Below are 13,439 nucleotides of genomic sequence, written 5' to 3'. Positions count from 1 at the left end.
AGAGGGTAAGGAGAAGAGAGAAAAATGAGAGGGAAAGGAAAAGAGAGGAAAGGGAGAGGTAAAAGGATAAGAGAGGAAAGGAAGAGGGAAAGGAGGAAAGAGAAACAGAAGTGGGAAAGGAGAAGAGAGGAATGGAAGAGGGAAAGGAGAGGGAAATGAGAGTGAAAGGAAAATATAGGAAAGTGAGAGGAATGGTGAAGAGAGGAAAGGGAGAGGCAAAGGAAAAGAGAAGAGAGTAAAGGAACAAGGAAAGGAGAAGAGAGGACGGAAAAAGGAAAAGAGAGGGCAATGGAGAGAAGGTAAGGAGAGGAAAGGGAGAGGGTAAGGAGAGGAAAGGAAAGTGAGAGAGTAAGGAGAGGAAAGGGAGAGGGTTAGGAGAAGAGAGGAAAGGGAGATGAGCGGAAAGGGTAAGGGAAAAGAGAAGAGAGGAAAAGGAGAGGGAAATGAGAAGAGAGGAAAAGGAGAGGAAAGGGAGAAGAGAGGAAAGGGAGAAGGAAAGGAAAAGAGGGGCGAGGGAGGGGGAGAGGGAAAAGAAAAGAGAGGAAAGGGAGAGGGAAAGGAGAAGAATGAAAAGGGAAAGGGAAAGGTGAAGAGAGGAAAGGCAGAGGGTTAGGAGAAGAGAGAAAAGGAAAGGGAGAGGGATGAAGAAGAGGGGAAAGGGAGAGGGTGAGGAGAGGAGAGGAGAGGAGAGGGATGGAAAATAGAGGAAAGTGAGTCTTGAAATTTGTAAACTATATATTACTTTTAAAAATGAGCATAACCTTTTTTGGAGTAGACATGACACTTTTTTATCCTCTTGGACAGGCTGCAGGATATTTTGCTGGATGATGAACACCTCCCATTGATGATGCCTCTGATTAACAATAAGAACCTCAGACATCTGGAGCTGAGTAACAACAGCCTTACAGGTGCCTCAACCCCTTACCTCCGAGAACTCATCCTGAAATCACCCGGCCTGAAGAGCGTCAGGTATGTGGATCCAACACCAGACAATGATGATGAGATGAAGGTTTTTTTCTTTTTTATACTTTGATAAAAGGGTTTTCAACTGTCAATTGGATGGCTCTTTATCTTCTGTGAATTGTACTAATCCTATCTAAGGTATGGTATGAAAGTGAAGAAAAGGAAAAACCTATCATTCAAATTTAACAAGGGGAAAAATGTTAAAAACAACACTGATGCTCTGGGGTGGCTTGAGGTCCTTGGCGCCCTGCCTTCCAGCACACACATATTTGTAAGCCATTTTTGTTTTATACAGGCTTTTGGGGGGCTTTATCCACCCCCCCTACCCTGATTTAGTAAACTTACCTACAAATATTTTCCTATTGCAGATATCTTACATGTCTGCTCCTGAAGAGCGGTTTAAAGCCGCGAAACGCGTCGAGCTACTAGTGTATGAACTACACAACCATCATGATATGTGTTTATACTTCTTCTAACATATTTGGGTTTTTGAGCCTATTGACAGTGCAGATGTTATTATCTCAACATTTGTATCCAACTATGAGTATGGTGGTCCCTTTTATTTTACCTTGAATATCAATGGTTGTAAATATGTTATTATCAATTATTGCCAGGTTGCAGATTGACACCATGTTATGGGTGCATTCTTGTATACATGGAATGAACTGTATGTAAACTTGTTTTTACGCATTATTAAATCCTTATTTTCCACCATTTTACTCATTTTTGTCATCCTGAGCTTCATTTAAAGTCCCACTTTCTTCCTTTTTTGCACCACCGCTGCCCCCTGCCGCGGTGAAGCTTTTATTTCCTTAAAAACAACATACATTTTCTGTCTGTCACTATCAATTTTTAAGTTCCTGAATACCCCCATAACATACGGTAATTTATTATCTGTTGATCCTTGCAGCAAATCAGATATTTTCCTACTTTCTTTAGGAGTGATAACTCTAAGCCCTTGTACACACGGTAGGAAATTCCAACGGAAAAAGTCTGATCGGACCGTGTTGTCAGATAATCCGACCGTGTGTGGGCTCCATCTGACTTTTTCCGTCGGAATGTCCGACCAACAACGTTTGATAAAATTTTCCGACAACATGACCTTGTCCGATCGTTTGTAGAGAATTCCGATCGGACAAAGTGCCACGCATGCTCAGATCAAATTATGAGACCAAAGCTATTGGCTACCAGCCGCAACGTAGTCCCGTCGTAACGAACAAACGTCATCACGTTCTGAACGATCGGATTTTCCCGTCAACTTTGTCCTACCATGTGTATGCAACACCAGTCTCGGACAAAATACGTCTGAAAAAATCCGACAGATTTTGTTGTCGGAATGTCCGACCCTGTGTACAAGGGCTTAAACACCCCTGACAGTGTTAAATGTTTTTTTTCCCAACCCCGTAACTGACATTATGCTTGACGGCTTGGCCTGGTGGACCGAAAGCAATGAAAAATTATAACTTTATTGGTTGTCGCCACGGCAGGCTTTGAGGGAAATCTTCCAATAAGGAAATCCTTTTGTGGTGACTACTGCCTAAGGTGGCATTTGCCCTAAACTTGGGGAGCACATCAAACTTTGAGTAAGGAAGGAAGGGGAAATCTCCCTGGTGGGTCGTACACATCAAAAACCCAACAGGAGTTCCAACCCATTTTCACTGCCTCCAAAACGAAAGAAAGCGTTTCGCTTATGTTGTCCTATACATTTCATTGCGGATTGTTGAGTAATGTTTTGCTTTCTAACAACTGTGGAAATATTTTAATATCTGATAATTTTCTCTCTTTCTTCCTTATAGCCTCTTTTTTAATCACAGGCTGCCCTTTGAAGACAGAAGATCATTGATAAACCTGAGAGCTCAGAAACCAGGCCTTGATATTTCAATTGATTAAACTCAATGGACACGTGAAGAAGTCTGATGTTGAGAGATGTCATTCTTCATGACGGTTACATTCACTTTGGCAATGGAACTTGTACATTAGCCAGGAACAGAGCCAGAGCCATGAGAATGAGACCCGTACATGTCCCATGGCCATAAGACCTGTACATTCACTGCGTCAATGAGCTCCATTTTGCTGTGGGCATGAAATTGGTTCCTTTGCCTCATAAAGAGACCCGTACATTCACTGTGATATGAGATCTGTACATTCACTGTGATATGAGACCCATACATTTGCTATGATAATGAGACTAATGCGTTAAACTTTCAAAATCTTTAAACCTTCACCTCTACAGACCTGGCAATGCAGATGTAATATGTAAATCAATATTATTCCAATTATTTGCCAAACCTGGAGGGATAGACAAAAATTTCCATATATATATATACATAAATGGCTATCTGCAGCCAAGGGTGACGCTTCCTCTCAAGATTGATTACTTACCACTGGTATCCTTTCGGTAAATTGTTTTCTTCAGTATTAACCACTTTCAGACCGGACCAATTTGCTGGTCAAAGACCAGACCACTTTTTGCAATTCGGCACTGCGTCGCTTTAACTGAAAATTGCGTGGTTGTGCGACGTGGCTCCCAAACAAAATTGACGTCCTTTTTTTCCCACAAATAGAGCTTTCTTTTGGTGGTATTTGATCACCCCTGCGGTTTTTATTTTTTGCGCTATAAACAAAAATAGAGCGACAATTTTGAAAAAAAACACATTATTTTTTACTTTTTGTTATAATAAATATCCCCCAAAAATATATAAAAAAAAATTTTTTTCCCTCAGTTTAGGCCGATACGTATTCTTCTACATATTTTTGGTAAAAAAATCGCAATAAGCGATTATTGATTGGTTTGCGCAAAAGTTATAGCGTTTACAAAATAGGGATAGTTTTATAGCATTTTTATTGATAATTTTTTATTATTTTTTTTTACTAGTAATGGCGGCGATCAGCGATTTTTATTGTGACTGCGACATTGTGGGGGACCCATCGGACATTTTTGACACATTTTTGGGACCATTGTCATTTATACAGTAATCACTGCTATATAAATGCAGTGATTCCTGTGTAAATGACACTGGCAGTGAAGGGGTTAACCAGTGGGTGGCAGTGTAGGGGTTAAGTGTTCCTAGGGGTGTGTTACTAACTGTGGGGGGGTTGGGCTTTTCATTTAGTGAACACTGATCTCTGCTCCAATCACATGGAGCAGAGATCAGGGTCACTAGTTGCTAGGCAGAATGGAGAAATGCTGTTTACAACGGCATTTCTTCATTTGGCCGCTCCGTGAGACGATCGCGGGTATGCCCGCGGCGATCGAGTCCGCGGGTACATGTACGCCCATTTGCCTGCCCGTGCCATTCTGTCAACGTACATTGTCGTGCGCTGGTCGGCAAGTGGTTAAACATCAACCCATATTTCAACAATTTTTCAATCGATTAAATTTTGGCCGTTTTTTTAGCCCCCTGCGATTTAGCATGGCTGTGGGTGACTCTTGAGGTGGACAAACTCCCTACATTATCATCTTTGTAGTGGTTCAAGATCTCTTTGAAAAATTCACGCATCCCCTGAAGAAGCAATCTACTGCGAAACATGTTGGGATCATGTGTGCTTAACGAAAACAACCACTGCATCGTATTGTCCTGTGTTTTTATATTTCATTAATAATTGTTAATGAATTTTAACTCTGAATTTAATAAATATTTGTAATACAATCTTGTATCCTATCGAATAATGTCTATCATCTAGCTAATATTTGCACCGTCAAAATCCCTATTTCCCTCTCTCGTTTTTGATTCAATATTATTCCAATTATTTGCCAAACCTGGAGGGATAGACAAAAATTTACATATACAGTTTACATTACATATTTATTTGTAAAAAATGTTGAAAACTATTTATCATGTTCCTTCCACTTCCCTATTATGTGCCACTTTGTGTTGGTCTACCACATAAAATCCCAATAAAATACATTTAAGTTTTTGGTTGTAATATGACAAAATGTGGAAAATGTCAAGGGGTATGAATAATTTTTCAAGGTACTGTAAATGTTGAGAACCTCTTGAGGTTTAAAGGAACCATGTAAAGCAGGGTATCTCAACCCGGGTTCCATGGAACCATAGGGTTCCTCCAGAGGTTGCTAGGGGTTCCTTGAGGAATGAGCAATTTTTGCCTCTCAGATAACCGTGTAGGTTTAGGAAATATTTCTTGGACCTACAGGTAAGCCTTAATCTAGGCTTACCTGTAGGTCAAAGTTGGTTGTAAGGGTTTACAACCACTTTAAAGCTTTACCTAAACTACAATTTGACAAAATTTGGCTTCTGTGTCAGTCTGACTGGGCTGTGAGATGTTCAGCCTGGCCACAGAGGGCACTGTCTCTGGTGGCAGGCGTGGAACTATGGTCTGGTGAGGTGCTTGAATTATTCCCTCCTGGAGTCAGGTCAGTGGGAGTGGCCCTCCCGCTGTGCCCTATGGGAGAGGGTATTTAAGACAGGACGTCACGTGGTTCTGGGTTTCCGGTCCAGTATGCTGTGCTGAGTAAATGGTCCTGGTCCTCCCGACCAGCCCTTGGGAAGGCTATGGCCTGGGGTGCGGTTCCACCAGACTTTGATGCCTCGTGGCTGGCTAGCCAAAGGCAAGGGAACTAAGGAAGGATTCCAAGGTGGATGGGTGCTCTGTCCGGTCCAGGAGAGACCCAGTGTACTTCGAGCATTCCAGGGGAGGACTCTTTAGAAGAATACCATGCGTGAGGTTGGTTTTCTTAACAAGAGCCTGGAAGGGCTGAAGTAACCGAGAGAATCCGGTCTTGGGGATATCGCCAAGCAGGCTGAAAGATCCAGGTATCCTACAAGTGTTCTACAGCTTAGTTTCCCTACGTGTTCTGCAACAATGTCGGAGATAAAGACTTTGTTCCTGAGTAAGCACCTTGTTGACTGCTAGGCCTTGTGAGAGAGGGACTGTCCAACCTCAGTGTTAATCCAGCTGCGAATGGCTATTCTCTGGATGCCGTCAAAGTAAGCAAGTTCCTTAACGTTTCCAGACTTTGACATTGAGAGAACCTGAACTTTCTTTTCCAACCCTCTGATCCCAAGTTAAAAGACTGTTCAATGGTTGACGTTTGCAAATAAAATCCATTCAACTGGATCTATTGTCAGTCTCAAGTTACTGGGCCATCTACCATGGGACATCCCCTAGACGTGTCACAAGGAGAACGAAAAGTAACTGTAAGCCCAAAAATAACCAGCAGCTCCTTCAGGGGTTAGTGCTTCATGGTCTATCAAGAAACCATATTTAGAAAATCCTGGAAGAAGTTTTCTTGCCGATAGGAGGAGCAGTCCTCTGGGTCCTTGCCCGTTTTGAACACCAACACCACCACCCCCACCGCCGCCACATAGATTCAGGGAGAAAAATTGGTCAAAAAGAGAAACCCATCTAGGGGCAAGCAGCTCCTGATAATGGGAGTAGAATTCAGTCAGGAGGCCATCCTTCCCGCTGAAGAAGTTTTCTAATGCCGCGTACACACAACTGGACTTTTCGAGGGACTAGGTCCGACGGACTTTCGGCGGAGTTCTGACAGAGTTCTGACGGACTTTCCGAATGAACGGACTTGGCCACACACAATCACACCAAAGTCCGACGGATTCGAACGTGATGACGTACGACCAGACTAGAATAAGTAAGTTCATAGCCAGTAGCCAATAGCTGCCCTAGCATCGGTTTTTGTCCGTTGGACTAGCATACACACGAGCGGATTTCTCGGTAGGAACTGGGTCCGGCGGAGTTCCGTTGGAAAAATTTGAAACATGTTCCATTTCTAAAGTCTGACGGATTTTTGCAAATCAAAAGTCCGCTGCAGCCCACACACGATCGAATGGTCTGCCAGAATCATTCCGTCGGACCTTTGATGTCAAAGTCCGGTCGTGTGTACGCGGCATTAGTGTCTCTCTGATCTCCTCCCTCTCGTAATCTGATTCTATTGAATGCAGCATTTTAGTTTATCAATGACATGTCAGTTGAACTGGGTGGACTTGTGTCTTTTTTCAACCTGATTATCTGTGTGATATATAGCGATAACAATACCCATGACAGCTATGGGGCCTGGGGAGGGAGGGGCCCCACTAGGGGGGTTGTTGAGGAACACCGACCAGTACTGAAATTGACGGTGGCAATTCACAGGTCCCCTTTTTCAGGCTGGTCAATAGGGAGAATGTGTTGAGCTTTCTTTGTCATGTAGATTTATTTCCCTTGAAGCTTCCGGTCATCCATTTTTTTTTTATTGTGAAAGATGATGTTACGCCAAGTAAATTGATACCCAACATGTCACACTGCTCGTGGAATGGCGACAAACTTTTACCCTTAAAAATCTCCATAGGCGACATTTAAAAAATTCCGCAGCTTGCATGTTTTGAGTTACTGAGGAGGTCTAGGGCTAGAATTATTGGTCTCGCTCTACCGATCGCGGCGATACCTCACATGTGTGGTCTTAACACCATTTTCATATGTGGGCACTACTCACGTATGCGTTCGTTTCTGCATGCGAGCTCGGCGGGGCGCGGTGCCTTTACAATTTTCTTTCATTTTTTTATTTTTTATTTTACCTTTTATTTTTTATTTTTACACTGTTCTTTTTTTTTTTTAAAGTTGTGTCACTTTTATTCCTATTACAAGGAAAGTAAATCCCTTATTATAGAAAAAAAAGCAAGACAGGACCTAAAATATGAGATCTGAGGTCAAAAAGTCCTCACATCTCATATCTACACTAAAATGCAATAAAAATAAAACTAAAAAAAATAAATGTTATTTGAAAAAAAAAATAAAAAATGGCCCTTTAAGAGTTATGGGCAGAAGTGACGTTCTGACGTCGCTTCTACCCTGCAATGGTATGGAGACAGGTGGGGGGGGGGGGTCATCTTCCCCTCACTTGTCTCCATACCCAGGAAGGAGAAGGATCCGACCGTCTCCGCCGCTATCGACGGCTCCGGTAAGTGGCGGAGGGCACCGGAGCTTGGCGGGAGGCCCTCTCCCGTTGCCAATAAAAGTGATCTTGTCGGCGAATCTGACGTCGCTTCTGCCCTGCAATGGTATGGAGACGGGTGGGGGGGGCCATCTTCCACTCACTTGTCTTGTCACTTGTCTTCATACCCAGAAAGCAGAAGGATCCGACCGTCTCCGCCGCCATCGACGGCTCCGGTAAGTGGCGGAGGGGAGGCCCTCTCCCATTGCCAATAAAAGTGATCTTGTCGGCGAATCCACCACAGAGACCACTATTATCGGAAACCGGACTGAAGAAGAGGATACCGGGGTTATGGCTGCTAGCTGCTGCCATAACAACGATATTCCTCTTCAAAGCGAGGACGTATATCGGCGTACGGTGGTCCGGAAGAGGTTGAGTACTTATACTGACATTTTGTGTTTCATAAACTGTTGCACTAACATAAAAAAAAAAATTAGAACTACCCGCTATTTTATTCTCTAGGGTGTCTCGCGGTCTTGCGTTAAGAAAGTGTATGTTTGGGGGGGGGGGGGGGGGTTACAAATCTTCATACCTAAAAATATTTATTTATACTTGTGTAAAAAGGGCTCTGGCAGTGAAAGGGTTCATCGGCGTATCTTCACGTGTTGAACCGCAGGCAGGTAAATTGCTGGGTGTGGTGAGAGTCCGACCAGGAAGTGCCGGGAACAAGAAAGCACAGATCTTAGAAGAGAATTGCAGGTAACATCATTTATGTTTACTGTCTGGGGGGGGCGCCATTTCCTGGCAATGTATAAAGGACATGTTGGAGACTCGGGGGAATTTGGATTTGACTGTAAAACACTCCAACAATAGATAGGCAGAGCGGCAAAGCATACAAGCTAATGAGATCTAGAGATACGGTCCAGGTAAACTTAGTCTATACAGCAGTATGTTGTGTTTATAACATTTTGTTGCTAATAAAGTGTAAACGGACACATAGGATAACATTAGTTGCTTCTACAGGCAAAATGCTAAACTCCCCTAGGAGCAGTGTTTTTTTTTTCTTAAGCCAGTGTGCATGGACCCTCGTTAAGAGAATACAAGGTGTTCTCTGAATGGCCGCCATCGGGGGGGGGGGGGGGGGGGGGGGTACAGCCGATAACTGTAAGGGGACTGAGGGGCCCACCCGGGCCAGGGGAGGTCAGGATGGGTGAAGGGGAGCCCTGTTGTGCACTATAGAAATGGTCTCGCAGCTTCTGCTGCTCTCTGTGTCATTGAGCTCAAACATCCTAGCTCCTTACTGCCACCTCTGGCTACTATATGCATGTGCACCCCTCATGTGAGTTAGCTGTACTGTGCTCCTCTGTGTCAGCAACATGTCAGCTTTGTGAAAACGAGCTGGGAGTAGGTAGGAAGATTCCCTTTACACGTAGTGGCTGTGAAAGGAAGGGAGGGGGGCTGTTTGTGTACAGGTAGAGGTCAGAGGCTTGTGTGTTTACAGATTTGTGTATGTGTGGGGCTGACATATATACAGGCGTGTGAGGGGGGCTTACATATATACATGTGGGGGGGGCTGACATATATACAGGTGTGTGAGGGGGGCTGACATATATACATGTGGGGGGCTGACATATATACAGGTGTGTGAGGGGGCTGACATATATACATGTGGGGAGCTGACATATATACAGGTATGTGAGGGGGCTGACATATATACATGTGGGGGGCTGACATATATACATATGGGGGGCTGACTTATATACAGGTGTGTGGGGGGGCTGACTTATATACAGGTGTGTGGGGGGGCTGACATCTATACAGGTGTGTGAGGCGGCTGACATATATACATGTGGGGGGGCTGACATATATACAGGTATGTGAAGGGGCTGACATATATACATGTGGGGGGCTGACATATATACAGGTGTGTGAGGGGGGCTGACATATATGCAGGTGTGAGGGGGCTGACATATATACATTTGGGGGGGCTGACATATATACATGTGTGTGAGGGGGGCTGACATATATACAGGTGTGAGGGGCCTGGCATATATACAGGTGTGAGGGGGGCTGGCATATATATAGGTGTGTGTGGGGGGGGTGCTGACATATATACAGGTGTGAGGGGGCTGGCACATATACAGGTGGGGGGCTGACCTATATACAGGTGTGGGGGGCTCACATATATAAAAGTGTGTGGGGGGTGACATATATACAGGTGTGTGGGGGGGCTGACTTATATACAGGTGTGTGGGGGGGCTGACATCTATACAGGTGTGTGAGGCGGCTGACATATATACATGTGGGGGGGCTGACATATATACAGGTATGTGAAGGGGCTGACATATATACATGTGGGGGGCTGACATATATACAGGTGTGTGAGGGGGGCTGACATATATGCAGGTGTGAGGGGGCTGACATATATACATTTGGGGGGGCTGACATATATACATGTGTGTGAGGGGGGCTGACATATATACAGGTGTGAGGGGCCTGGCATATATACAGGTGTGAGGGGGGCTGGCATATATATAGGTGTGTGTGGGGGGGGTGCTGACATATATACAGGTGTGAGGGGGCTGGCACATATATAGGTGGGGGGCTGACCTATATACAGGTGTGGGGGGCTCACATATATAAAAGTGTGTGGGGGGTGACATATATACAGGTGTGAGGGGGAGCTGGCATATATACAGGTGTGGGGGGGCTGACATATATACAGGTGTGAGAGGGAGGTGGCATATATACAGGTGTGGGTGGCTGACATATATACAGGTGTGTGTGTTGGGGGGCTGACATATATACAGGTGTGAGGGGGGCTGGTATATATACAGGTGTGAGAGGGGTTGGCATATATACATGTGTGGGGGGTGGGCCTGACATATATACACAGGTGTGAGGGAGGCTGACATATATACAGGATTGAGGGGGGCTGAGTGTGAACAGGTGAGGTGGCCGGTGTGTGGATTTGGTGGGATGGCCCATGGGCAAGCCCTGGGGAATGTTGGTGGTCAGGCTGGGGGGGGGGGGGGGGGGGGGCGGCCAGGCCTAAAGCTGTGTAAGGGGCCCAAAAATGTCTGATGGCTGCCCTGGGCACCCATACTCAGCCAGTGACTTCCTGTGATTGGCAAGATATGGCACATGCTTATTTACATTGGTTCAGGTTGAACCAATGTAACTATGCAAAAATATCCATACCTCAACTTCAGCTTTAATTCTAAGTTGTGTGGATGTTGATAATTCCATATGTACCATAAAAGAACACCTGGTCTGCAGGTAATGCAGTTCTTCCAGAGTGGAAGGGGGTTTAGTAAAACCACAGAGATGTCCAAAGATGGTGGAGACCACTGGAGAAGCAGATGGGGCCACAGAACCTGTGTTTAATGAGACACCTTGGGGACCTTTTGTATTGCAAAATCAGAAGATACCCCAAAGGATAACCCAAAGAGAGAGGGGGGGGGGGTGGGATAGGTGATCTGCTGTTCACATGGAAGAGGCACTGGTGGAATGTCTATAAAAAACATGAGTCCTGGTGATGTCCTATCCATGGCATTAGTGGCAGTAGAGGAAAGCTCAGATGCATGATGCAATGGGGTCAAGTCCATGCTGAAGGAAAGTGAGTAGAGTCAGGAACACCAAAAAACAATGTAAAAAAATGTGAACCTATAGCAGGAGGACACTCCTGATGAGGCTAGGCTTCTCTAAACAGTATTTGTAATCAATGGGAAGGCCAGAACTGAGACTCTGTAGGAGTGGTCCCCAAAAGTAGAACAGTACACAATCACTAGACTAGGAGTGCGCTACACATATAATATACATCATTTGTATTTTCTTTTCAAAGGTCTAGTTACCATTTTGCTCTCCAAGAACAGAAGATGGGTCAGATGCCTTCAAGATATAGTGGTGGTAGGTCTTACAAAAAATATACATGTAAAATACAACTTCTATATTCTAAAGCGTCGATATTTCATTTTTATGCGTAGCCTGTGTTGATCATCGTTAAGAGCTATAGTTGTTGAACCAGCAGTTCTCCGTATTCGGCCATCATTATCCTCTCAAAGACATTAAACTGTGTAATAGTTTTGCACATAGCAGCCGGATCCTCTTCCTTTTGCTATTGGGGACATTCGAGCAGGCTCACGTCTGCTGTGTTCCTGTGAATCGACATTGGCTTCGCCGCCCAACCCTCTCCTCATTGGCTTACTGACTGTTATTGAGAGCAGCAGGAGCCAATGGCTCCCGCTGCTGTGTAAGCCAATGAGGAGAGAGAGACTGGGGAGAGCTGCTGCTCTCATTCGCATTACTGGATTGCAATGGGGCTCAGGTAAATGTAAGGGGGGGGGGGGTGAGGGGAAGCTGCACCCAGAAGGTTTTTAACAATGCATTAAGGTAAAAAGCCATAACCCAGCCTGACTTTAGAACGACTTTAAGCCCTGGTCCACACTAGTATTTCTGATGCAACGTCAATCAATGCAACACTGCAAGGGCAGCACAGTGGTGTAGTGGTTAGCACTCTCACCTAGCAGTAAAAAGGGTCACTGGTTCGTATACCAACCACCACACTACCTGCCTGGAGTTTGCATGTTCTCCCTGTGCCTGGGTGGGATTCCTCCGGGTACTCCGGTTTCCTCCCACACTCCAAAGACATGCAGGTAGGTTAATTGGCTTCTGTCCAAAATTGGCCCTAGTATATGAATGGGGACCTTGGATTGTGGGCTCCTTGAGGGTAGGGACCGATGTGAGTGTGCAATGTACAGGGATAGGGACAATTGTAGACACTCACTCAGGTTGAACTGGATGGACTGGTGTCTTTATTCAACCTTACTAACTATGTAACTATGTCAACATCGTACAGAATCGAATGACAATGTAGTCACCTTGTTTTGAATGCCGTCCATTTACATCAATGTGACCCATCAGGGAGCAATTTTGGAAAAGGTTCCTGTAGCTACTTTAGTGCAATTCCAGTGTGATTTTGGTCCCATAGACTTCGGTGGAAAGGCACTGAAATTGTATGTACATGCGATTCTGAGTTGACTTGAAAAGTGATTTCAATTTATTTTAACCTTGAACATTCCTCTAAAACAAATCCTTGGTCCCTCAAAAGAAGTAGTAGTTCATAAAATCGCATGAAAATCTCATCAAAATCACAAAGAAGTCACATTTTATAATTACACCTGAAATGGGATCAAAATCACATCTTACTAGTGTGAACCAGGCCTAAAGAAATAAGCAAAGTGTCCTGCTGATAAACCTACATTTTGGGCTATTAATATAATGTTCAGCTTTAAAGTTTTTTTGTTTTTTGTTTTTTTTATGCAACATTCACATTTTTTAAAAGCTTGATTTTTCCATATTTTTGTTAATGTATTACATGCAAAAATTGTGACGGCTAAATGGAGATTTGCTCTTGATTCAGCCTCCCTGCTAAACTCCTGTAGCCACTAGAGGCAGCAAAGACACAGTTTCCTCTGATTCTGCCTTTCTCCTTATCAGCTGCTGATATAAGATCTCAGCCATGCAGGGAGTGTGTTGTTTTCAGCGACCCAAAGACTTGCATTGTAAGATGGAGCAGTAAATCACT

At 44.5% G+C, this 13,439-nt stretch overlaps 1 protein-coding gene across 1 annotated transcript in view; it reads left to right on the top strand.

The window, feature by feature from the left end:
* The window catches only part of LOC143942192 (uncharacterized), a 116,505-nt gene that overhangs the window by 37,110 nt on the left and 65,956 nt on the right, over window positions 1–13,439 (top strand). The window contains exons 10-11 of the mRNA XM_077463446.1: window positions 805–969; window positions 8,045–8,088. Of these exons, the coding sequence (XP_077319572.1) occupies window positions 805–969; window positions 8,045–8,088 (209 nt within the window). The remainder of the gene's footprint in view (window positions 1–804; window positions 970–8,044; window positions 8,089–13,439) is intronic.

This window comes from Lithobates pipiens, unplaced genomic scaffold, assembly GCF_037356315.1.
Source record: "Lithobates pipiens isolate NorthernLeopardFrog02 unplaced genomic scaffold, aLitPip1_a1.2 Scaffold_30, whole genome shotgun sequence".
NCBI classification, from domain to species: Eukaryota; Metazoa; Chordata; class Amphibia; order Anura; family Ranidae; genus Lithobates; species Lithobates pipiens.
Note: the sequence above shows the minus strand (reverse complement) of the source record. Positions and strands in the feature narration are given on the sequence as shown.